This window comes from Bombyx mandarina, chromosome 20 (assembly GCF_030267445.1).
Source record: "Bombyx mandarina strain Sakado chromosome 20, ASM3026744v2".
NCBI classification, from domain to species: domain Eukaryota; kingdom Metazoa; phylum Arthropoda; class Insecta; order Lepidoptera; family Bombycidae; genus Bombyx; species Bombyx mandarina.
The window spans coordinates 7,261,610-7,285,839 of NC_143226.1; the positions used below are offsets into that span (position 1 = coordinate 7,261,610).

Sequence of the window (24,230 nt, forward strand, 5' to 3'; positions counted from 1 at the left end):
TAAACAATCAAATTACTAATCACTAAAAGCTCCTATAGGGGCGAACTTAAGAATCTCTTGAATCACTGACTGATTTTAATGTGTGAGTATATTTGGTTATGTTTGTATAACGTCAGGAGTGGTGCGATCAATGGCCCTATATAGGGCGCCCGTGTGGGGCCAGTCCCTGGCCGTGGGGGTAGCGAAGCTGCTGCAACAGCCGCAACGCACCATCGCGGTCAGGGTCATTCGTGGTTATCGCACCATCTCCTTCGAGGCGGCGTGTGTACTGGCTGGGACGCCGCCTTGGGTTCTGGAAGCGGAGGCGCTCGCCGCTGACTATCAGTGGCGAGCGCCTCCGCTATCCTATCCCGGCTATATCCCGGATAAACGGCTATCCTCGACCCACGCTGGTTCTGACCCAGCGGGGTATTCCGTAGGATAGCTCACTCTAACCGGCGCCATCTAGGCGGGCTCCGGATAGCCTGCCGACCGAGAGGGTCGTGGCGCCGACGACCGCCAGTCCGGCGTCCCGAGGGGGAGGGTGATGGGAGAGATGTGCTCCGCACTAAACACTTCACTTTCCCCCCTTTGCCTTTTCATGAGTTCTGTCTCATGTGAGGTTTGGATGTTGGTTGTTGAGCGACAGGAGGTTTTAGTCGGTTCGACTCCGACATGCTCCGCCCGCCGTCCCCAGTGGAGGGCGGAAGTCCGGCGATTTCCTCCTGACCAAAAAAAAATAAAATGTTTGTATAACGTGACCAGACGTCCCGTTTTGAACAGGACTGTCACTTTTTAATACGCTTTTACTAGCTTCAGACGTATGTATGTAAGTTTGTAACGGAATCTTTGAACACGATTTTGACCCTCTTAAAAACGTCGGATTAACTCGAAATTTGGTATACTTGTTAAGGACCGATGACAATTCAATATTTAAAAACAAAATTGAAAAAAAAATATACTAATAAATATAATAATAATAAAAAGATAATCGAATAGTCACAATCGTATTTAGTCTCACAACTTTTAATCCACAAATACGCACGAACACATCGAATGAGTTATTTAAAAACTTGTTTCAATAATTTTATTCGTGAAACTATACCACATCATTTCGTTCTAATCAAATATTTAGGTGGGAAATTAAGTTGACAGCCTTGAAGACAAAATGTGAAGGCGATATACGTTGGAATGTTATGATAGGGTTATCGATTTGTTTTTTAGGAGAATTTGCAAACGGAAGACGACCGTTTAGTCAATGATAATTCACGTTCTGACAGACCGTTTGAAACTTAGGGTCTATCAAGGGACTTCGGCTTACTCAGTCCTCTACGCCATATGTTCTCCATGAGGAGTGCTCTGAGGATTTGTGCGTAATGATCCCGTCACCAGCGTGCTTAGTGTTCTTTAACGTTTTCGATAGAGTAAAAGTTAACTCAAATTTGTATGCAGTTGTAACAGCGCCCCTAGCGGCAGACGTAGGCAAACATTCCAACTCCATACAAATTTGAGTTAACTTTTACGCTATCGAGAACGTTAAAAAACTCCCACTAAGCGCAACAGCTCATCCATGCTACGTAGAAACGCTGCGTTCACCTACAGCCCATTTCCGGAGGTCTTTTACCGCGTACCTACCGGTATTGGAGTTTTCTTCTTTGCATCCCTATTATATGCTCTTCTTCAAAGGATGTTCAAAGGGAGTTTACTGTGTTACTTGCCCCTGGCGTTGGCGACATCCATAAACAACGGAGACCACAGATGAACGATATGCCCAACAACGGAGACCACACATCAACAGATGAACAATATGCCCTAATGCCTACAAATGGTCCACGTGACAATGTGACGCTCTCTCTGTGTGTTTTGTGTCATCAACCCACTGGAAATGTTTCAAGGGTTCCAATTAATTAGTACTTTTCATCCCCATCATTTACAATGTTGTAAATAATCTTAACCTATTTTCATAATACCACAATGCCGAAGGAGGTTCGAAGGAGGTCGAACTCTAACTTATATAAAATAATCGATTTCCTACCTTATTCCTAATATATCGTGACTTGTTTAGTGTTGTCAACCCTACAGATGACCATATGTATAGACAGTGTTTAAATTGCATAATTCTAATAAAACACTAGAAAGGCGATAATTGATTAGGTAAACAGTAAAGAATCCTCATTGAATAAATAAATCTCGAAATTAATAATACACGGTGTGGCGGGTAGCCATCATACAACGCAAGATAATTGACAGATGCCTGAATCTCGCTTACGACATTTCCAAGATAAAGCGCATATATACAAGTTTGGAACAACAACATTCGGACCGTCGGTCTACCGAGCAATATCACCCGCTCGGTGAAAGATCTTCCCTTTGTCGTAAGCCTCTCCAAACACGGTACCTTTATTACATGATTTGGCTTGAACACGATTTGTAAATCAACGAATTTTCAAAAGTTTATAAGTATGTATGTGGTTGGACATTTGCATATTATACACATCGTTAAAAACGTTTTTGGGTCTCAATCGTTTGGCAACACTGCGTGCTTAGTGCCAAGTAGAGACCAATGGAGAAGGAGATCCTTACGCGGAAAATATTAGTATTAAACGGTGGGCAACGGCTTGGCTTTGCCCTTGGCATTGCTGACGTCTATGAGCGACGGTAACCACTCACCATCAGGTGGGCCGCATGATCGTCTGCCTAAACGGCAATAAAAAAAAAGTGGTATTGGATTGGTCATATATTGAGAAAGCCCGATACCCACCTATCAAAGAGAGCACTGACCTGGAAAGTGTCTGGAGGAAAAGGTAGAGAGGCCGCCCCAGAACTACTTGGCGTCGCTCGGTGGGACAGGAGCTAGGTGTCTTGGGCATGACGTGGGAGGAGTTAGAACAGACTGCCCAAGACCGATGTAAATGGCAGGATTTGATTCGAGCCCTACACCCTAGCAAAGGGTAATAGGAAAGAATGGTCAGACAGTATAATGATTCGGCTAAATGTCACAGTAACCTTGATATCTTTCAACCTAGACTCAGGGGATTTGTCAGATGTGTGAAGGATATCCTATTTAACAATGGCTAGTTATCAATATTTGTAATTGCAATTGCGTTTTCAATAGCCAAATGTATGCACGTTATTATGGTTTTGCTGAGTGTACATACTATTTAGATTGCAATCCAGATTAGATCTAGGTACTACTTGTACGATTTAGCTAATATGTACTGTAATGATTGTAATTTGTTTTGTGCATCAATAAATAAATAAATAAAAAAGAATGGTGATGATGATGCGTGCTTAGTGCGAGTTTTTTAACGTTCTCGATCGAGTTAAAGTTAACTCGAATTTGTATGGAGTTGGAACAGCGCCCCTAGCGGCAAAGTACACTGATTGCAATAACGGGGAACTCCCCGAACTGTGAAATACAATAAACATTTAGGGAAATATGTACATACGGCTATGGAATGAGCTCCCCTCCACGGTGTTTCCCGAGCGCTATGACATGTCCTTCTTTAAACGAGGCTTGTGGAGAGTATTAAACGGTAAGCAGCGGCTTGGCTCTGCCCCTGGCATTGCTGAAGTCCATGGGCGACGGTAACCACTCACCATCAGGTGGGCCGTATGCTCGTCTGCCTACAGGGGCAATAAAAAAAAAAAGGAAACGCAACCGTTCTTCATGTGCTTTCATTTGAAATTATTAGTTTTTTATTTGTTAATGTTTTACGTAAAAACGACTGAATGGATTTTAATGTAATAGCTTATATTAGCGGTGGCCAACCGATCGAGCGTTGCATGATAAAACATAATAATATAAAAACGCAAAACAGACTTTTTTTTAAATCCTTTTCGCTCGTAGCGCAAGATGCTATTCCAGTTACGCCTTGGCAGATAGATGTGCTCACAGGCTTAACCTGAGGGAATTTGCTAACAACAGCCCCAGGAAAAGCAGTGCTTCGCTGAATCTACCATAGTGAGTCATAGAACCGACTGCGCAACTGCTGCGCGCATCATCTATATCCTGTATCATTTGGTTAATCGACATTCCGTCATTAATTATGAGGAAGAGATTCCACGAAATAATTCTCTATTATTTTACCAACCTTATTTTGGAAAACTAGGGCAAAATCCTCAGACGCTTACTGGTGGTAGGTCCTCTTGTGAGTACGCACGCGTAGGTACCACCACCCTGCCTATTTCTGTCGTGAAGCAGTAATGTGTTTCGTTTTGAAGGGTGGGGCAGCCGTTGTAACTATACTGAGACCTTAGAACTTATATCTCAAGGTGGGTGGCGCATTTACGTTGTAGATGTCTATGGGCTCTAGTAAACACTTAACACCAGGTGGGCTGTGAGCTCTACCACCCAACTAAGCAATAAAAAAATAAATAAAAAAAATAGGCACGAGTAATTTCAAGAACTTTATGATTTTCGTTCAATTAACGACATTCACACATACCGGGTTTTACTAGTTCATAATTAAAGCAATAACTTGACTTGTCAATCACACTGTTTGACCGCGGACAATTTATAACATCACATAAATCAAGACGTCCCATTACCATATCTATGCGTTTGATAATTACGAAAACAGGAAACCAAATCAATTAGATTCGTCAAATCAGTAACGTTTTATGTACGTGCAAACGCGCGTGCGAAAATAGGCTTTAAATCAACGTTACAGTGGTGAAATTGGTTTCTTATTTATTCGTTCTTAAGGTGTTTTAATTTTGTGGATTAACCTACATTTTGATTGTGGGTGTGGTCTCAGGTAATCGTCACGGTATCTTAAGTAAACTGCAGACAGGGCTGTCTGTGGACCATCCAAACGTATGCCATAGTATCTTGGTCTTCTTGGTGGGTGGACGAGCTCACAGCCCACCTGGTGTTAAGTGGTTACCTTAACCAAGCTCGAACGCGGTGACGGACATCAAAGAAATAGCGCGAATATTTTCCTTGTATTAACACAATTACGATATTTCAAAGTCGGCTGGTAACTGATGATTTATATGGTGGTAGGACCTCTTGTGGGTCCGCGCGGGTAGGTACCACCACCCTGCCTATTTCTGCCGTGAAGCAGTAATGCGTTTCGGTTTGAAGGGCGGGGCAGCCGTTGTAACTATACTGAGACCTTAGAACTTGTATCTCAAGGTGGGTGGCGCATTTACGTTGTAGATGTCTATGGGCTCCAGTAACCACTTAAGACCAGGTGGGCAGTGAGCTCGTCCACTCATCTAAGCAATAAATAAAAATAAATGATACTTGCCGACACTGACGCATTACCAAATGTTTTTATATAGTCAAACACAACGTTCTTTTTTTTTACTGCTTATGTGTGGGTGGACGAGCTCACAACCCACCTGGTGTTAAGTGGTTACTGGAGCCCATAGACATCTATAACGTAAATGCGCCACCGATCTTGAGACATAAGTTCTAAGGTCTCAATGTACTTTCAACGGCTGCCCCACCCTTCAAACCGAAACGCATTACTGCTTCACGGCAGAAATAGGCAGGGTGGAGATACCCACCCGCGCGGACTCACAAGAGGTCCTACCACCAGTAATTACGCAAATTATAATTTTGCGGGTTTGATTTTTATTACACGATGTTATTCCTTCACCGTGGAAGTCAATCGTGAACAATTGTTGAGTACGTATTTCATTAGAAAAATTGGTACCCGCCTGCGGGATTCGAACACCGGTGCATCGCTCGACACGAATGCACCGGACGTCTTATCCTTTAGGCCACGACGACTTCAAAATATATCGTCTTTTCGCATTAAAAGTGTACAATTTCCAAAAATATTCCAAATTGAGTTAATATTCGGAATCATTTGGTATCACCAGTATTTTTCTCATAAATACTGTCAAAAGAGCGTAGTTTAGTTTTTGTCTTAAGTTTTTTTTTTTAGTTTACCTATGTTTTTACTACTATTAACAAAATTAATACATAATTTTATCTTACTTTAAAAAACAGATAATGTAACTGGTAAAAAATAAAAATTAAAAAAATTAATGCTGCAAAGATGATTAATATAAAAAATACCATATTATATGAGTGAGACAACAAAAACATAAAAATCTTTCTCCTATAATACAGAATTGATTATTCTTACAATTCGCGTTCAGAATTTACATATGTGATTGCACACCGTCCAGTTCGTTTCGCTGTATCATTACGCTATTATATCGGAGAGGCGACAGGGGAACCTGTTTAAAGAATCGACGTTCGCATAATGAAAGCCGTGACCCTTTCAAAGAGAAAATTCACATAATCATCAGCACTTAGTAGTGATGGTGGAGCTAGACCATAATATTGCAATAGATGTGATTATTGGAAGATTTTCTTAATATACTACTGGTTCTGGCGACACCTTTCGATTTAGAAAATGGTATGAAACCTATATAATATATAAAATTGAATCCCTATTTCCCTTGGTCGGCTGGCCCGGTTGGACCGATAGCGCTAATTCTTTTCTTACTGCAAATATCCTCAAAGAGGATGTAAAAAAACTGAAATAAAGGGGGCAATACAGTCAAACCTGGATAAGCGAGAGTTCAAGGGAGCACAATCTCATTCTCGCTTATAGAGGTTTCTCACTAACCCGAGTTTCTCGCTAATGCTCCATCTGTATTTCATTTCGCGATTTTCCGGATTCAAACGTTTTCACTATTTTAAGCTTATCACTTAATGACAGTACTTTAATTTTCCGTTTTGACATGATGCAGAACAACTTTAATTTTCCGTTTTGACATGATGCAGAAGAGAACTTTCCTTCCCAATTGATTAACGATAAACTGAGTAAGTCCGACAAACAGGACGGTACACAGGCACACGTGTCCATTCGAAAGGAATGCGATAAAATAACAGCGTTATTTAGTTCCACGAAATAGAATAGGTTTAATATTGACGAGAAAACAATACAAAAACAATGGATGGAAGTTCCACAAAAGTTAAGAATGAGTTATAAAATAGCAGATGTTAAATTTGTAATTTGTTTTGTCATTTGTTCCCACTAAATAATATAAATAAATAAAGCTCGACTGTCGCTTATAGAGGTATAGATAAGTAGCAGTCTCACTTACGGAGGTCCATGAGGAAAAAACCACTCTCTCTTACAGCCTGGCCACGGGACATTCGCCGATACGAATATTCGCGCGGTGCGAACGGCGAAGCGTCTAGCGACTAAAATAAGAGCATAGAAATGTACCTAACAAGCCACGCGCACCGGCGACCGGCGAAGCGACCGGCGGAATGTACCGAGCGAATCGCGCGGGCGACTTACGATGCGGCGGGCGAGCAAAACAAATGCATGAATAAGGACGGCGCAAGCCACGGAGTCGAGCGGTAGTCGCGGCGAATAGTGCAGTGATTAAATGAGTTTAGTTGTTTTCGCCGCGAAAAATGAACGCCGAAATTTTTATATTTTATATTTTTTATTAATTTTTTTTTTTTTTTAAACTCGTCGTGGCCGAACGGATAAGACGTCCGGTGTTGAGCGATGCACCGGTAGTCGAATATCAGGCGGGTACCAATTTTTGTAATGAAATACGTACTCAACAAATTTTAATGTTCACGATTGATTTCCACGGTGAAGGAATAACATCGTGTAATAAAAATGAAACCCTCAAAATTATAATTTGCGTAATTACTGGGGGTAGGACCTCTTGTGAGTCCGCGCGGGTGGGTACCACCACCCTGCCTGTTTCTGCCGTGAAGTAGTAATGCGTTTCGGTTTGAAGGGTGGGGCAGCCATTGTAACTATACTTGAGACCTTAGAACTTATAGTGGTTATATCTCAAGGTGGGTGGCGCATTTACGTTGTGGATGTCTATGGGCTTCAGTAACCACTTAACACAAGGTGGACTGTGAGCTCATCCACCCATCTAAGCAATAAAAAAAATATATAGCTGAAATACTAGCTAGACCAGCTATTTGGAAGTCTAGCCACCCAAAGTATTTCTCGTACTTCTTGTGGAATTCTCCATCTATAGGTATACTCCGATTCTTATTCAAATCATGTACTTCACAATATTTTCCAAATAATAGGTCCTGAACCAAAAAACTATTAATTTGTAAGCAATATCGAGATAATTTCGATATAGACATTTCGCTGTCGGACTTCCTTACTAGTCGCGTCGGCGAACGTGAGTACCCGTGGCCTGCAAACGGTGCTGCGCGAATGGTCGCCTCGTCCACCGCTTCGCTGTTCGCACCGCCGATCCCCGTGGCCAGGCCGTTAAAGAGGTTTCTGTTTCTCGCTAATAGAGGTTTTGGCAGCTTAAAATGACGGGTCCTGGCTACTACTCTCACTTATAGAGTTTTCTCACTTATCCAGTTGTCACTTACTCAGGTTTGACTGTAGTTCTTTTCTGTTTTTCCTTGCCAATTTATTGTATCTGAATAAGAAATAGCCTAAAAATATTTTTTAAATTTTAAACAAATAATCAACTTAAATAAAAGATTAATAATACATGACCGCAGTAAAGAAATATTGTGTGTTATATAATGGTGATATAGGACCTCTTGTGAGTCCGCACTAGTAGGTACCACCGCCCTGCCTATTTCTGCCGTGAAGCAGTAATGCGTTTCGGTTTGAAGGGTGGGGCAGCCGTTGTAACTATACTTGAGACCTTAAAATTTATATCTCGAGGTGGGTGGCGCATTTACGTCGTAGATGTCTATGGGCTCCAGTAACCACTTAACACCAGGTGAGCTGTGAACTCGTCCAACCATGTAGCAATAAAAATAAATAAATAAAAACTGTGTATGTCAGTCTTTGGTACCCATAACACAGCGACTCCTAATTTGGGGCCAGATGACCGTGCGTGATTTTTTCACAGTTATTATTATTATTATTTGTTAGTGTGAGATGACGCAGCGGTCTTTAAACACGAAATTTAATTAAAATGTTATAATAAATACACTATTCAATATACATCGATATTCAGTTCACAAAATTACTTAATTAATCTTTTTCATAGTAAAGTCTCAATTGCACATCTCACAAACGCCTAATTAACTGTTAATAAAAAAGATAATGGATTAACACGAAACTAGCATTGTTCTATCCGAGAGAAAAAAAAAGTTTAATAAAAACTTTTTTCCGCCATTGTTTTCATTTATTCCCGCGCTTCGAAGCGGCCATATTGTAACGAGTGGAATGCCACGACAAAGTAAATACTATAGTTTGTTAAATAGGGCTAATGCTGAGGTCAAAGTAAAGACTAGGTTATTTTTTTCTTTTCTTTAATGGGTGGACTATTTGGTGTCAGGCCCTATATAAGAGACTATAGTCTGTAGTAAGATAGTAGATAGTCCTAAGGCGACTTTTTGGCGGGAACGCGAGGAGTGAAGTTGTGTGATTTGTTTTATTTTGTCTATTTAGTGTTTCTTCGGGTTTAAATGTGTAATAATGGTGGTTTATTAACTGTTTAATATCTGTTAAAGCGCACAAATGTGGGAAAATGAAACAAAGCCGCTGGAAGTAACTTCTCGGGATCCTCCCAAAAAGTCCACTGAAAAAATCTTAGTAAATGACCACCATTTTACTGAGATTATATTTCATCCCATATCATCTCAATTCATTTCATTTAATTTCATCCCAGTTGATTAATGTCTCAAATTAATCATCTTTATTTCATTTCACTCCATAATATCATTTTTCATAAAAATATGAATAATATAAATTAAAATAAGACATGACTTAAAGGTCTCAGTTACCAGGTCATAAAATCCCTTAAAAAAAAGTCCTAAACCTATATATAGTCTGTTAAATAGGGCTAGATACCCCCGGATTCAACTCCATCCCCCGAGGATACCGTCGAATCCATAAACATCTTCACTGATCACGTCTTGACGGCGATCACAAGATCTTCAAAGCAAGTCGATGTGGAGGATAGCTTCCACCGCATCAGACTTTCCCCCGATCTTAGGGACCTCGTAAGAGTTAGGAACGTGGCAATCCGGGCCTACGATCGATATCCCACGGATTCAAACCGGACTCGGATGCGTCGCTTACAGCGGGAGGTCAAATCCCGCTTGAGCGACGCCCGAAACGAAAACTGGGATAGTTATTTAAAAGAACTCGCACCCACTCACCAAGCATACTGGCGACTAGCTAGGACCCTCAAGTCCGAAACTATCGTCACTATGCCGCCTCTCGTACGCCCCTCAGGCCAACCACCGGCTTACGATGACGATGACAAGGCAGAGTTGCTGGCCGATGCACTGCAAGAGCAGTGCACCACCAGCACTCAACACGCGGACCCCGAACACACTGAGTTCGTCGACAGGGAGGTCGAGCGCAGAGCTTCCCTGCCGCCCTCGGACGCGTTACCCCCCATTACCACTTCCGAGGTTAAGGAGGCGATCGATAGCCTGCAACCACGGAAAGCTCCCGGCTCCGACGGCATCCGCAACCGCGCGCTTAAATTGTTACCAGCCCAACTGATAACGATGTTGGCCACCATATTAAATGCTGCTATGACGAACTGCATCTTTCCCGCGGCGTGGAAAGAAGCGGACGTTATCGGCATACACAAGCCGGGCAAACCGAAGAACGAAACCGCGAGTTACCGCCCCATCAGTCTCCTCCCGGCGATAGGCAAACTATACGAACGGCTCCTTCGTAAACGCCTCTGGGACTTCGTATCCGCGAATAAAATTCTTATAGACGAGCAGTTTGGATTCCGCGCCAGACACTCGTGCGTCCATCAAGTGCACCGCCTCACGGAGCACATATTACTAGGGCTGAACAGGCGGAAACCCATTCCGACAGGAGCCCTCTTCTTCGATATAGCGAAGGCGTTCGACAAAATCTGGCACAACGGTTTGATATACAAACTGTATAACATGGGAGTGCCAGACAGACTCGTGCTCATCATACGAGACTACTTGTCGAACCGTTCGTTCCGATATCGAGTCGAGGGAACGCGTTCCCGGCCCCGTCACGTCACAGCCGGAGTCCCGCAAGGCTCCGCCCTCTCCCCGTTACTATTTAGTTTGTATATCAATGATATACCCCGGTCTCCGGAGACCCATCTGGCGCTCTTCGCCGATGACACCGCCATCTACTACTCGTGTAGGAAGAAGGCGTTGCTTCATCGACGACTTCAGACCGCAGCTACCACCATGGGACAGTGGTTCCGGAAGTGGCGCATCGACATCAACCCCACGAAAAGCACAGCGGTGCTCTTCAAAAGGGGTCGCCCTCCGAACACCACGCTGAGCATCCCCCTCCCGACTAGGCGCGTCAATACCCCCGCCCCCGCCGTTCGCCCGATCACGATGTTCGACCAGCCCATACCGTGGGCCCCGAAGGTCAAATATTTAGGCGTCACCCTCGACAGTAGGATGACATTCCGCCCCCACATCAAGACGGTACGCGATCGTGCCGCCTTCATTCTAGGACGTCTCTACCCGATGATATGTAGGCGAAGTAAAATGTCCCTTAGAAATAAGGTGACACTCTACAAAACTTGCATACGCCCCGTCATGACCTATGCAAGTGTAGTGTTCGCTCACGCGGCCCGCACTCACTTAAAGTCATTCCAAATTATTCAATCCCGTTTTTGCAGGATAGCCGTCGGAGCCCCGTGGTTCGTCAGGAACGTCGACCTCCATGACGACCTGGACTTAGAGTCCACCAGTAAGTATATGCAGTCGGCGTCGATGCGCCACTTCGATAAAGCGGCACGACACGAGAACCCTCTCATCGTGGCCGCCGGTAACTACATTCCCGATCCTGCGGACAGAATGGAAAGCAGTCGACGTCGCCCAAAACACGTCATCTCGGATCCTCCCGATCCACTAACGGTGCTTCTAGGTACTTCAAGCACCGGTCACCGTTCTCGTCGAACCCGTCGCTTGCGACGAAGGGCTCGACGAGTAAATTAACTCTCAGACACAGCCCACTGAGTTTCTCGCCGGATCTTCTCAGTGGGTCGCGTTTCCGATCCGGTGGTAGATTCTGCGAAGCACGACTCTTGCTAGGGTTCGTGTTAGCAACGTCATCAGGTTTGAGCCCCATGAGCTCACCTACAAAAGTTAGGGTTACGCTGACATAGCCTCTCAAGGCTATCAGCTTAGGTAGGAAAAAAAAAAAAAAAAAAAAAAAAGAAGCTAGATACCAGAAAAAATCGATTATCCGTTCAAAATTGATTAATTGAGAAATCGATAATATTTAAACTTATAACGATATTGTTTGCTTGGAACACGAAACTAATGCTAAAAGTCATTTCAATAATTGTCACGCATATTAAATGTTATTATTTATAACAAAAGCTTAAACCATTACCTATTTTAACGTTTATATACGTCATGAGCCCTGGATACTTGGATAGCTAATGTAACTAGGGTTGCCACCTCTTTTTTCTTCAGATTAAATACATTGGTTATTATAGTTAGGAAAAAAAGTACACAGTATTATAATAAAGTACAAATTTATTTTTATTATTATTATGTTTGAATACGTATTTTTTAGTATTGAAGAAATTAAACAAGAAATTGTGACAATTAATGACAGTGACATTGTTGACGTTTGAGGTTAAGTTGCGTTCATAAATACTTTTAAAAAAACGAGTGCTTAGGCGATGTGGCGTTAACGAGAAAATACATATGACTAAACTTTTGAAAATCCCAAAGAAACCAAATCATGCCAAATAAAGTATTATCGTGTAACTATACTGAGACCTTAGAACTTATATCTCAAGGTGGGTGGCGCATTTACGTTGTAGTTGTCTATGGGCTCTAGTAACCACTTAACATCAGGTGGGCTGTGAGCTCATCCATCCATCTAAGCAATAAAAAAATTAAAACTTGTTTCACATTTTAAAAAAAATTATTGCTTCGATGGGTGGACGAGCTCAGAGCCCACCTGGTGTTAAGTGGTCACCCGAGTACGTACAATACTTTATTATAAAGCACGGGTGGCAACCCTAAATGTAACACCACAAGGATTGCACGAGCCTTCCTAATTGACCCTATAAATTAATGTCAACAAACTAAACCAAAACCAAATAGTAAGTACTTTTACCACAATTACCTTCACCCAGCTCGAACGCGGTGACGGACGTCAAAGAAATAGCGCGAATATTTTCCTTGTATTAACGCAATTACGCTATTTCAATGGCGGCTGGTAACTGCTACTTGCCAACAATGATGCATTAACAAATATTTTTATTATAGTTAAACACAACGTTCTTTTTTATTGCTTAGGTGGGTCGAGGAGCTCACGGCTCACCATTTTAACTGGTACCGGAGCCCATAGACATCTACGACGTAAATGCCGCCACCTACCTTTGAGATATAAGTTTTAAGGTCTCAGTATAGTTACAACGACTTCCCCACCCTTCAAGCCAAAACGCATTACTGCTTCACGGCAGAAATAATAGGTGGCGGTAGCTACCAGTGCGGACTCACAAGAGGTCCTACCACCAGTAATTACGCAAATTATAATTTTGCGGTTTTGATTTTTATTACACGATGTTATTCCTTCACCGTGAAAGTCAATCGTGAACATTTGTGGAGTACGTATTTCATTAGAAAAATTGGTACCCGCCTGCGGGATTCGAACACCGGTGCATCGCTCAACACCAATGCACCGGACGTCGTATCCTTTAGGCCACGACAGTAATTACGCAAATTATAATTTTCGTCCATCTTTCCGCGTTTCACAGTAAAATTGTGGAGTATTTCGCTTACGTTAGCTCTTTGAGCATTTAGCATTCACCTGGAACCCCCTCTCCAGAACTCCTGAGTATAGGAGATCCGCAGCGAACCACACTGCTTAACACAGAAATAGGTGGTGGTGGTGGTGGTGAATGCCCTACCACCAGATTCCGCTGAATTTTGTTCAAATACTACATGTTCTCAACACCCGGTCACCGTCCTCGTCGAACCCGTCTTTTGCGACGAAGGGCTCGACGAGTAAATTATCCATAGACACAGCGCACTGAGCTTCTCGCCGGATCCTCTCAGTGGGTCGCACTACACACACACTAGCCCTAGCAAGAGCAAGGCTTCGCAGAAGCAGCAACTCTTGCTAGGGGTAGTGTTAGCCACACTCCCGGTTTGAGCCCCGTGAGCTCACCTACTAGCTCGATGAATCTAGAATAACCCCTCAAGGTTACTAGACTAGGTAGGAAAACAAAAAGTTCTCAACTCGTAAAAGCAACTGGGAATACTAAATCGACAATACAATGTTCACAGCAAAGAATGCGTAATGCCAATGATCCCTCTCGGCCTGAAGGAGACGAAGGAGGTAGACTTCAGGGACCCGTTCAAGGACTTCATCCTGGAACATTACAGCGAGGACGCGGCGCACTACGAGGACGCCATCTCCGACTTTATGGACATGAGACAAGTAGGTCTTTTGTTATTACTAGTGGTAGGACCTCTTGTGAGTCCGCGCGGGTAGGCACCACCGCCTTGTATACCCATCATCTGATGGTAAGTATCGCTCGTGCACCTGAGTAATGTCAGGGGCACAGCTGATACACTACCTAGAACCACTGCGTTCATCCACAGTGCGCTTCCAGAGATCTCTTTTGCCACGTACCTATCATCCGCCTCTTTTTATTTTTTATTGCTTAGTTGGGTGGACGAGCTTACAGCCCTCCTGGTGTTAAGTGGTCACTGGAGCCCATAGACATCTACGACGTAAATGCGCCACACAACGGCTGCCGCTCCCTTCAAACCGAAACGCATTATTGCTTCACGGCAGAAATAGGCACGGTGGTGGTGGACTCACAAGAAGTCCTACCACCAGTAAATCTGGAATGAGCTCCCCTCCAAGGTGCTTCCCAAGCGCTATGACACGTTCTTCTTCAAATGAGACTTGTGGAGAGTATTAAACGGTAGGCAGCGGCCTAACTCTGCTCCTGGCATTGCTGACGTCTTTGAACTCATCATCCGCATCCCCCTTTGAACTCACCACGCCTTCCGCATCCATACTAGTTCATACCCGTTCATACCAGTTCATACCTGATCATTACCGAATGGTAAACCGTCGACGTCGCCCAAAGCACGTCATTACGGATCCTCCTGATCCATTAACAGTGCTTTTAGGCACCACAAGCAACGGTCACCGTCCTCGTCGAACCCGTCGCTTGCGACGAAGGGCTCGACGAGCGAATTAACCCATAGACCCAGCCGACTGAGTTTCTTGCCGGATCTTCTCAGTGGGTCGCGTTTCCGATCCGGTGGTAGATTCTGTGAAGCACTGCTCTAGCTAGGGTCAGTGTTAGCAACACTCCGGTTTGAGCCCCGTGAGCTCACCTACACACATTAGGGTGAAGCTGAAATAGCCTCTCAAGGCTATCAGCATAGGTAGGAAAAAAAACCTGATCATATCTGTTCATACCTAGTCATATCTGTTCATACCAGTTTATACCAGTCTTGCATCATCTATGCAACCAGCAGACGAGCTCGTGTTACACAAACTATGAAGGCCGTCCTGTCCCCAGGCAATCCGGACCCCCGTGCGTTCGACGGCAGGAGTGGCCCTGCTCTTCAAGTACTACAACCAGCTGTACTACATAGAGAGGCGGTTCTTCCCGCCGGACCGGTCCCTGGGCGTCTACTTCGAGTGGTTCGATTCATTAACAGGTACGATTGTTGAACATACAAACACTTTTAGCTGTTCATATAAATAGTCGAAGGCTAAAACGTTTAAGTGTCACTTTTTAGCTTAGAAGCTATCTATGAGATCTGGTGCTATCAATATTTAAAATTAAATAGTTTTGCTATGTCTATAGCCGCCGATACGATTTGCAATCGAGAAGTACCTAACGGTAGGCAGCGGCTTGGCTCTGCCCCTGGCATTTCTGACGTCCATGAGCGACGGTAACCACTCACCATCAGGTGGGCCGTATGCTCGGCTGACTATACAGCAATAAAAAAAAAAAAAAGTTAGAAAACTCATATTAAGCACACAGGTCGTCTTAACACAACCATTCAATCATTAATGCTACAACACCATATCATTAATGCTAGCCCACTGAGTTTCTCGCCGGATTTTCTCAGTAGGTCGCGATTCCGATCTGGTGGTAGATTTTGCGAAGCTCTGCTCTTGCTAGGGCTAGCAAGCTAGTTCTTGCCTATTGTAAATGCATCTTCTGAATACTGAAAGTCTGTGACAAACTTTCACGTGGATTCGTTAAACTGATATTAGTGTGCTAGTTGACACAAGCGGCTTCGTCTGCGCCGTCAAGGAAGAGCTGAGCTGTAGTTTAAGGTGTATTTTCCCGCGGGAAGTTTTCCGGGATAAAAGGTAGCCTATGTCACAAACCATCACTTAAAAACAGGGCTTCAGGGCTCCGCGCAGCAGAGTCCGAGGGCGCCAGCGTTGGCCTTGCAACGTAGTAATTTATATGATATCCAATAGATGTCGCTAAACTAAATAACCTAGTTCGCTGTATCTTTTCCCTCTCTCCACGGTCGAGTGGTTCGCGAGACGATCTGTCTATTTTCTCACTCTCGCTCTTCCTAAATTGTATCTTTTCTCTAGCCGTAACGAATCTGTCACGAGTTAAATTTTATTCGCAACGCGCCCAAAGAATTTCACTTCAAAAATCATTTCATTCCTTTGCTTCATTTCGACGAGACAGAAAGACAAACAAACAAAGAAACACGTATCACATTTATAATATGGTTACTCGCTGGGGTTCGGGATAAATAAAATTCCACCAAAGTACAACTAAAAACTGTATTCGACACTTAGAACACTTAAAACACTTTAAAATTCTCTATTCGCTTCTTCTGCTTCGCTTCAGGTGATCCGTTCGCTGTTTCGCTTCGAGTAGTTCCGATTGCTAACTGACTGCGTGCCACCTCTGCAACGCTTTATAGTCGAGACGAAATACCTAGAATCGTCGAGAATATTCCACACATTTCGAGTATTGGTTTTCCGTTATCTAACAATAGATGGCGTTGTACTTCTCGAGCGTTCTAGATGCTACTAGATCCTTCGATATTCGTTCGACTATTCGGCGATAGATGGCGTTACTCTTACCGTCGTAACAATATTAGTATGGATACATAAATTCGGGTTACATCTATACATATAAATAAAATTGGAGTGTCTGTTTGTAATATTGAAATAACCGCTTCTTACTACATGCATATGAATATATATACGGTACTTACACCAAAATAACATACAATTTTTGTATGTCTGTCTGTTTGTTCCGGCTAATCTCTGGAACGACTGGACCGATTTTGACGGGACTTTCACTGGTAGGTAGCTGATGACATAAGGAGTAACTTAGGCTACCTTTTTTTAGACTAGCTTCGCCCCGCGGCTTCACCCGCGTTACGACAATAACCGCGGGTAACATCGCGAGACTCAGCTATCAATAATAAAGTTTAATGTTTCCGAAGTGAAGGGAGAGCGGGTCGCTAGTTAATAATATAAATGAAGTTTTATATCGACTCACGAAGGAGGAAGCTCAAAAAATAAGCTTAATTCGATGCCACGGTTCTGTTTGTTACAGGAGTCCCATCGTGTCAGCGAACAGTGGCTTTTGAGAAAGCATGTGTCTTGTTCAACATTGCTGGCATTTACACACAGATCGGCGCTAAACAGGTACGTAATAATATGGTCTTTATTCTCTTCACGTTAGGGACTAATTTACTTCATCAAATTCATTGTCCGGATGTGTCCAGGAACGTGGAAGTCGGAGGTATAAGACCCTTGCTTCGTTGTTGTTTTTTTTTTCGTACCAAAAAACATTATGACTTGCAATTTTTATATTCACAAACTAAACCTAAGAAAATTAATAACCATAAATAATATTGGGTGTAAATAATGAGGGGTGAAAGACTATTTGGTTTAAGCAACATATTTGTAATTTTACAGGGGGATCCATTTAATGTTTAAAGTTTAAAAAAAACTTTTTAGACTATTATTATGGGATAAACTTTATTGACGCTTATTAAAAAAAAAAAAAACTGTTGATGCCAATCTGAACTGTTGACCAAATAAAACGCACCTTTAATCACAAAGTTAAATGTCGCGTGTTAAGCGAATTGTCGCTTTAAATCATAAAGCGTTTTATATTGACAAACTAAACCTGTGAAGACTACCCTCAGACACAGCCCACTGAGTTTCTCGCCGGATCTTCTCAGTGGGTCGCGTTTCCGATCCGGCGGTAGATTCTGCGAAGCACTGCTCTCGCTAGGGTTCGTGTTAGCAACGTCGTCAGGCTTGAGCCCCGTGATGAGCTCACTAGTTAAGGTTACGCTGAAACAGCCTCTCAAGGCTTTCTTTCAGCTTAGGTAGGAAAAGGTGCTTCTAGGTACTTCAAGCACCGGTCACCGTCCTCGTCGAACCCGTCGCTTGCGACGAAGGGTTCGACGAGTAAATTAACTCTCAGACACAGCCCACTGAGTTTCTCGCCGAATATTCTCAGTGGGTCGCGTTTCCGATCCGGCGGTAGATTCTGCGAAGCACGGCTCTTGCTAGGGTTCGTGTTAGCAACGTCGTCAGGCTTGAGCCCCGTGATGAGCTCACTAGTTAAGGTTACGCTGAAACAGCCTCTCAAGGCTTTCTTTCAGCTTAGGTAGGAAAAAAAAAGAAAAGACTAATAACCCAAAACAATATCGACGAGTGAAAGACATTGATGGAAAAAAACCAGTGTTTGAATTTGTTTAGTTTACAAGGGGGTTCCGTTACAGGAGCGCAGTCGTTGCGCCGGGCTGGACGGCGCAGTGGACGCGCTGCTGCGTGCGGCCGGCGCGCTCCGGTACATCCACGAGAACTTCACCAACGCGCCCTCGGTGGACCTCGCCGCAGACACACTCCTCGTCCTCGGCACCCTCATGACGGTGAGCTCACCGCACCCTCACACAAGACACACACACTGACCACTTCATTTCATATCATCTCACATCATATCACAACTTTTCATGTCATATCATATCATATCATATCATATCATATCATATCATTATCATTTCAAATCATTTTATGTAATTTCATATCATATCACATCACATCACATCATATCACGTCATATCATATCATTTCATATCATTGTTTATTAGGCACACATTACAAGCTAAAAATATACAAAAATAACAACAAGTAAAAAACTGTCTTGCAACATAAGTCCACAAGTATAGTTGTCGTGGTTGCGCAGGCCCAAGCCCGCGAGTGTCTGCTGGAGAAGCTGCAGCTGCAGGCGGGGGGCGGGGCGGGGGGCGAGGCGGGTGACGTCACGCTGGACCTGGCGCAGGAGAGCGCGCACCTGGCCCACACCTACCGACAGCTGCACGCCAAGGTACCACCACCACGCGACGTTGGGACCTAGAGCACCAGCTATAGACCCAAATGGGAAGCCGCAAAACATTATTATACATTTCGTTCATGAATAAGTCTTCCTCCTTGCGACGATAATCCTCAATGCTAAGGCTCGTGGCTTCCTCTTACAACTTTCTCCTGGATTATCCTGCGCCACTCCTGCCTATCCTCAGCTGTGTGGATGCCAACGTGGACTGAAGTGTTAAGGGTACCTTTTAAAAGTATAATCATGTACAATGTACTGGTGGTAGAACCTCTTGTGAGTCAGCGCGGGTAGGTACCACCACCCCGCCTATTTCTGCCGTGAAGCAGTAATGCGTTTCGGTTTGAGGGGTGGGGCAGCCGTTGTAGCTATACTCAGACCTTAGAACTTATATTTCAAGGTGGGTGGCGCATTTACGTTGTAGATGTCTATAGGCTACAGTAACCACTTAACACCAGGTGGGATGTGAGCTCGTCCAACCATCTAGATTAGACAATAAAAAAAATTACGGAGGGTAGATATAAGGAGCACCATTCCAATGTATTAAAAAGCGTCCGCTAAATGGGAGTCAATTAAGAGACTTCACTTTTGTGCTTCAAGGCCGCGACGTTTACGTTGCGGTCCACGGGCCCCGGCTCGCTTACCAGTCAACGCGCTGAACGCACAGTTTTGTTACTGCTTCCAGATGCAAACCGAGAGTGTCTTCAACTACGTGCCATACTCGTGGGTCTCCCTGGTCCACGTCAAGACTGAGTTCTACCACGGTATGCATTCTCCAGATTCCCTCGCCACCACCACTGTTTCAAGGCCTAATATTTTGTTGTGTTAGCTGATGAGCACACAGTCCATCTGATGGTAAGTGGTCAACATCGCTCGTGGACATCAGCAACGTCAGGGGCACGCCCGACGTGTTGTAGTAATAGAAATCTACATAATTACTTCAGAGCGCCGCGTAGGGCACCGGTGACCTACACGACCGTCAAAGGGATAATTGAACGAACCCTTGACTCTGGTTGCAGCGCTCGCGCATCAGTACTGCGGCACGGCGCTGCTCCACTCCACTCCCTCTGCAGAGATGAGGGAGAGACTCGACGCGCTGTACTCCAACGAGAACGACAGGAGTCAGCAGAACGGTTCGTGGATTGTTTCTTAATTCGCGAAGCAGCTGCTCTGGAGTTGTCAGGTCTCCTTCGGAGGCGTTTGGGTAGCTGTTAGCAAATCCCACCCCTCCTGGCTGAGCATTTGCTCGCCCACCTGTCCTGGTGAAACTGGAAAGGATTGTAACTATACTTGAGACCTTAGAACTGATATCTCAAGGTGGGTGGCGCATTTACGTTGTAGATGTCTATGGGCTCCACTTAACACCAGATGGGCTGTGAGCTCGTCCACCCATCTAGGCAATAAAAAAAAAAGTACTCCAGGCCACCAGTAATGCCTCAATTATAAATATTGTTTTTATTTAACTGACAATCATGTTCGCGACAGCTGTAGCCCATAGACAGCATGAATTGAACGCCGACACTCTGTAAACCGAGGCTGAAAATAGTATTGACGGCTGGAAATGTGTATACGGCAGAATTAGAGCAGGGTCGTGATACCTAATGCCAAAATCAAGGTCGATAACCTCAATTGCATTAGAATAAACATGGAATAGTTGAAGACATGAGTGGATGAAGGGGACATGATACAATTTGTTAATTTTGAGAAAATGGACAACAAACTTTTGTCACTTGTGCTTTTTCTTCGTACATAACTCCTTCAACACATGCAATTTCTAAAAATAGCCTTTCAATTCGTAGCTTTAAGGTCCAATATTGTTTATAGGCACATAACACCTTCATTCAATGTAAAAACTCAAAAATCTTAAAAATGGTACTTAACCCATTCATCCACTCAGGTCTTCAGCTCTTTTTAAAACCATGATTTGTATAATTATGTTCTGTGATAAGTGTTTAGTTAATATGCTCTGATTTGAACAGTGCTTTTGTATTCGTCAGGTAACTCCATATTGAAAGAGCAAGACTATGACCTCACAGCCCTGGGAAGGGCGCATCTAGCCGAGGCCGTCGCCCTCTATGAAGAAGCGTTAAGACTACAAAGAATGTGCAGGTACGCTAAGCTTGTTTGAAATGATGGATAAAAGATGGCGCTTTTTTAAATTTTCTTATTAATGGTTTAGTTTAATGTCCTCAGAAAATAGATGGCGCTGTTTCAAGATTAGTCGCTATGTCTGACTTTATAAAGAAAATTATACTCACATATGATTCTCAGTTGTGCACGTGTATTTTATTCACGGATTACCTAGTAATTAGCATAACCCGCAGACATCACTATGCAATGCCCACTCACCTTGAACCATGAGGCTGTAATATCAATATTAGTATCTCTCTAAATTCTTCATTACACAGATTCCTCCCGATCCATTAACGGTGCTTCTAGGTACCTCAAGCACCGGTCACCGTCCTCGCCGAACTCTTGCGCCGAAGGGCTCGACGAGTAAACTAACCAATAGACACAGCCCACTGAGTTTCTCGCCGGATCTTTTCAGTGGTTCGCGTTTCCGATCCGGTGGTAGATTCTGCGAAGCACTGCTCTTGCTAGGGCCAGTGTTAGCAACACTCCGGTTTGAGCCCCGAGAGCTGACCTACACGCTAGGGTGTGACTGAAATAGCCTCTCAAGGCTATCAGCATAGGTAGGAAAAACCCTTTTTTTTCTTATTATTCGGAGCATTGTAAGATAAATGAATTTCCTCAGAGAGTTACGGGACAAGGAAGCGCTGTCCGTGGTGGTTCGAGCTCATTTGGAGCAGGTGGCGCAAGAACAGAACCCGAAGGCGGAACAAAACGACTTCACGGATCTACTGGACGCACCCAACATCACGCGTGAGTACTACAACTAATTGTTCTACTCCGGCACGTGGATAACTTCAACATTACAATATGTCCTTCTTCAAACGAGACTTTTTTTTTATTGCTTCGATGGGTGGACAAGCTCACAGCTCACCTGGTGTTAAGGGGTTACTGGAGCCCATAGACATCTACAACGTTAAACGCGCCACCCACCTTGAGATACAAGTTCCAAGGTCTCAGTATTGTTACAATGGCTGCCCCGCCCTTCAAACCGAAACGCATTACTGCTTCACGGCCGAAATAGGCAGGGCGGTGGTACCTACCCGCGCGGACTTACAAGTGGTCCTACCATCAGTAATGACGCAAATTATAAATTTTGCGGGTTTGATTTTTATTACACGATGTTTTATTCCTTCACCGTGGAAGTCAATCGTGAATATTTGAGAGGCATTGCTGACGTCCATGGGCGACGGTAACCATTCACCATTAGGTGTGCCGGATGCTTGTCTGCCTCCAAAGGCAATAAAAAAAGAAATTCACAGCCCAAGGTTTATTTAAACGTATAGCAGCCTCTACTAGGTCTACCTAAATTACATTGTCAAAATCTTCGATCTATTGCAGCGTCATCGAAATTTCAACTGGCTCTTACACCTCCGGACTTCTCGCAGTACCGAGTCGAGGACTTATTCAAATCCCTCGGACCCATCGCGGTCTTCTCAGCCAAGCGGCACTGGAGCGCTCCTAGATTAGTCCAGCTCCAGAAAAACACAAGAAGAAGAAACTCCAGGATCGAAGACCCAGACCAAGAGAGACTAAAAAGATCGAACGACAAAAGGGACAGATCAGAAGACAACAGCGCCTACTACAACCAGAACAGAAGCGACGAGAAGCATTCGGAAGATTACGAGAAGAAACTCCTCAAAGTGACGAAACAGAACGGGATATACATAAACAGCTATAATAACAATTTCGAATACCACCCCAAAGTCTTGGACTACGAGTCGAAATACGATTACAGGACTGAGAAAGGAGACAGAGAGAACGGGAAGAAAAATGGGAGGGAGAGAAGGAAAGACCAACTGAGGAGGGCGGCCAGTGAATACAATGTCTCTGGTAAAGACGACGAGGGGTTCGGGTTCTCCGTAAGAGGGGACGCTCCGGTCGTCATAGCCGCCGTCGAACCCAACTCCTTGGCAGATGTGAGTATGAGACTACGGGAACCCATGTGGTTCGCTGACGGAGCCTTGTACGTAGGCTCATAGTCGCTCAACAAGCGACGCTATGGAGTGGAAGACTCGCAGCAGAACCCTGGTAACCGACATAGACAGAATTACAAGGTAGAAGTGGCAGTGAGTAAAGCACATTCCTCGTAAGGCGCAGCGAGAGTTGCTAATTAGTAGGAGTAGGTGGACCGATAACCGGATAATGGTCGCAGGAATTCGTTGAATGCACTCGGCATAGATTGCTCCATGTGCAAAACTTTAAAATTCATAGACCTACGATGATGATTTGTGCCACTGGTAACGTAAAACTAGTGTCTGTGTGCTAGTGCGAGTTTTTAACGTTCTCGATAGCGTAAAAGTTAACTCAAATTTGTATGGAGTTCGAACGTGTGCTTACGTTTGCGGCTAGGGGCGCTGTTCCAACTGCATATAATTTTGACTTAACTTTTACACTATCGAGAACTTTAAAAAGCTCGCACAAAGCACTCAAAACTCGGAGTCGACTTGTACTATACGAAGCTTTGGAATGAATGAATAATGGAATTTTATTTAATGTTTTGTGGTGAAATTTATATGTACCCTCATGTTTTAAGATTAACATATTTCCTTTTGCTGCTGCCTTTATTGATTCTAGCCATTAAAATTTAATATTATGTCCCAGATTGGTGGAATGCGGGAAGGAGATTTCATTATCTCGGTCGGTGACGAGGATGTCAAGTGGAGTTCGCACGATGAGGTCGTGAGGCTGATACAGCAGGCCGCGGACACGCTCACCTTGAGGCTTGCGACGCCCATGGATAAGAGTTCCATCAAGGTAAGTGATTTATTTTTCGTTTCATTTCATATCAATTAATAGTGTAAATTATTTTATTCCCATTAAAAGTATTTTTTTGATTTATTTAG

General features: G+C 43.8%; 1 protein-coding gene across 2 annotated transcripts in view; it reads left to right on the forward strand.

Annotated features, from left to right (window-relative positions):
* The window catches only part of Rhp (GTP-Rho-binding protein rhophilin), a 132,456-nt gene that overhangs the window by 104,348 nt on the left and 3,878 nt on the right, over window positions 1–24,230 (forward strand). For both annotated transcript variants that reach the window (XM_028183945.2, XM_028183946.2), the window contains 11 exons: window positions 14,180–14,333; window positions 15,436–15,577; window positions 17,464–17,555; window positions 18,647–18,796; window positions 19,111–19,251; window positions 19,940–20,018; window positions 20,274–20,387; window positions 21,252–21,363; window positions 22,010–22,137; window positions 22,726–23,303; window positions 23,989–24,141. In XM_028183945.2, coding sequence (XP_028039746.2) covers window positions 14,180–14,333; window positions 15,436–15,577; window positions 17,464–17,555; window positions 18,647–18,796; window positions 19,111–19,251; window positions 19,940–20,018; window positions 20,274–20,387; window positions 21,252–21,363; window positions 22,010–22,137; window positions 22,726–23,303; window positions 23,989–24,141 — 1,843 coding nt within the window. The remainder of the gene's footprint in view (window positions 1–14,179; window positions 14,334–15,435; window positions 15,578–17,463; window positions 17,556–18,646; window positions 18,797–19,110; window positions 19,252–19,939; window positions 20,019–20,273; window positions 20,388–21,251; window positions 21,364–22,009; window positions 22,138–22,725; window positions 23,304–23,988; window positions 24,142–24,230) is intronic.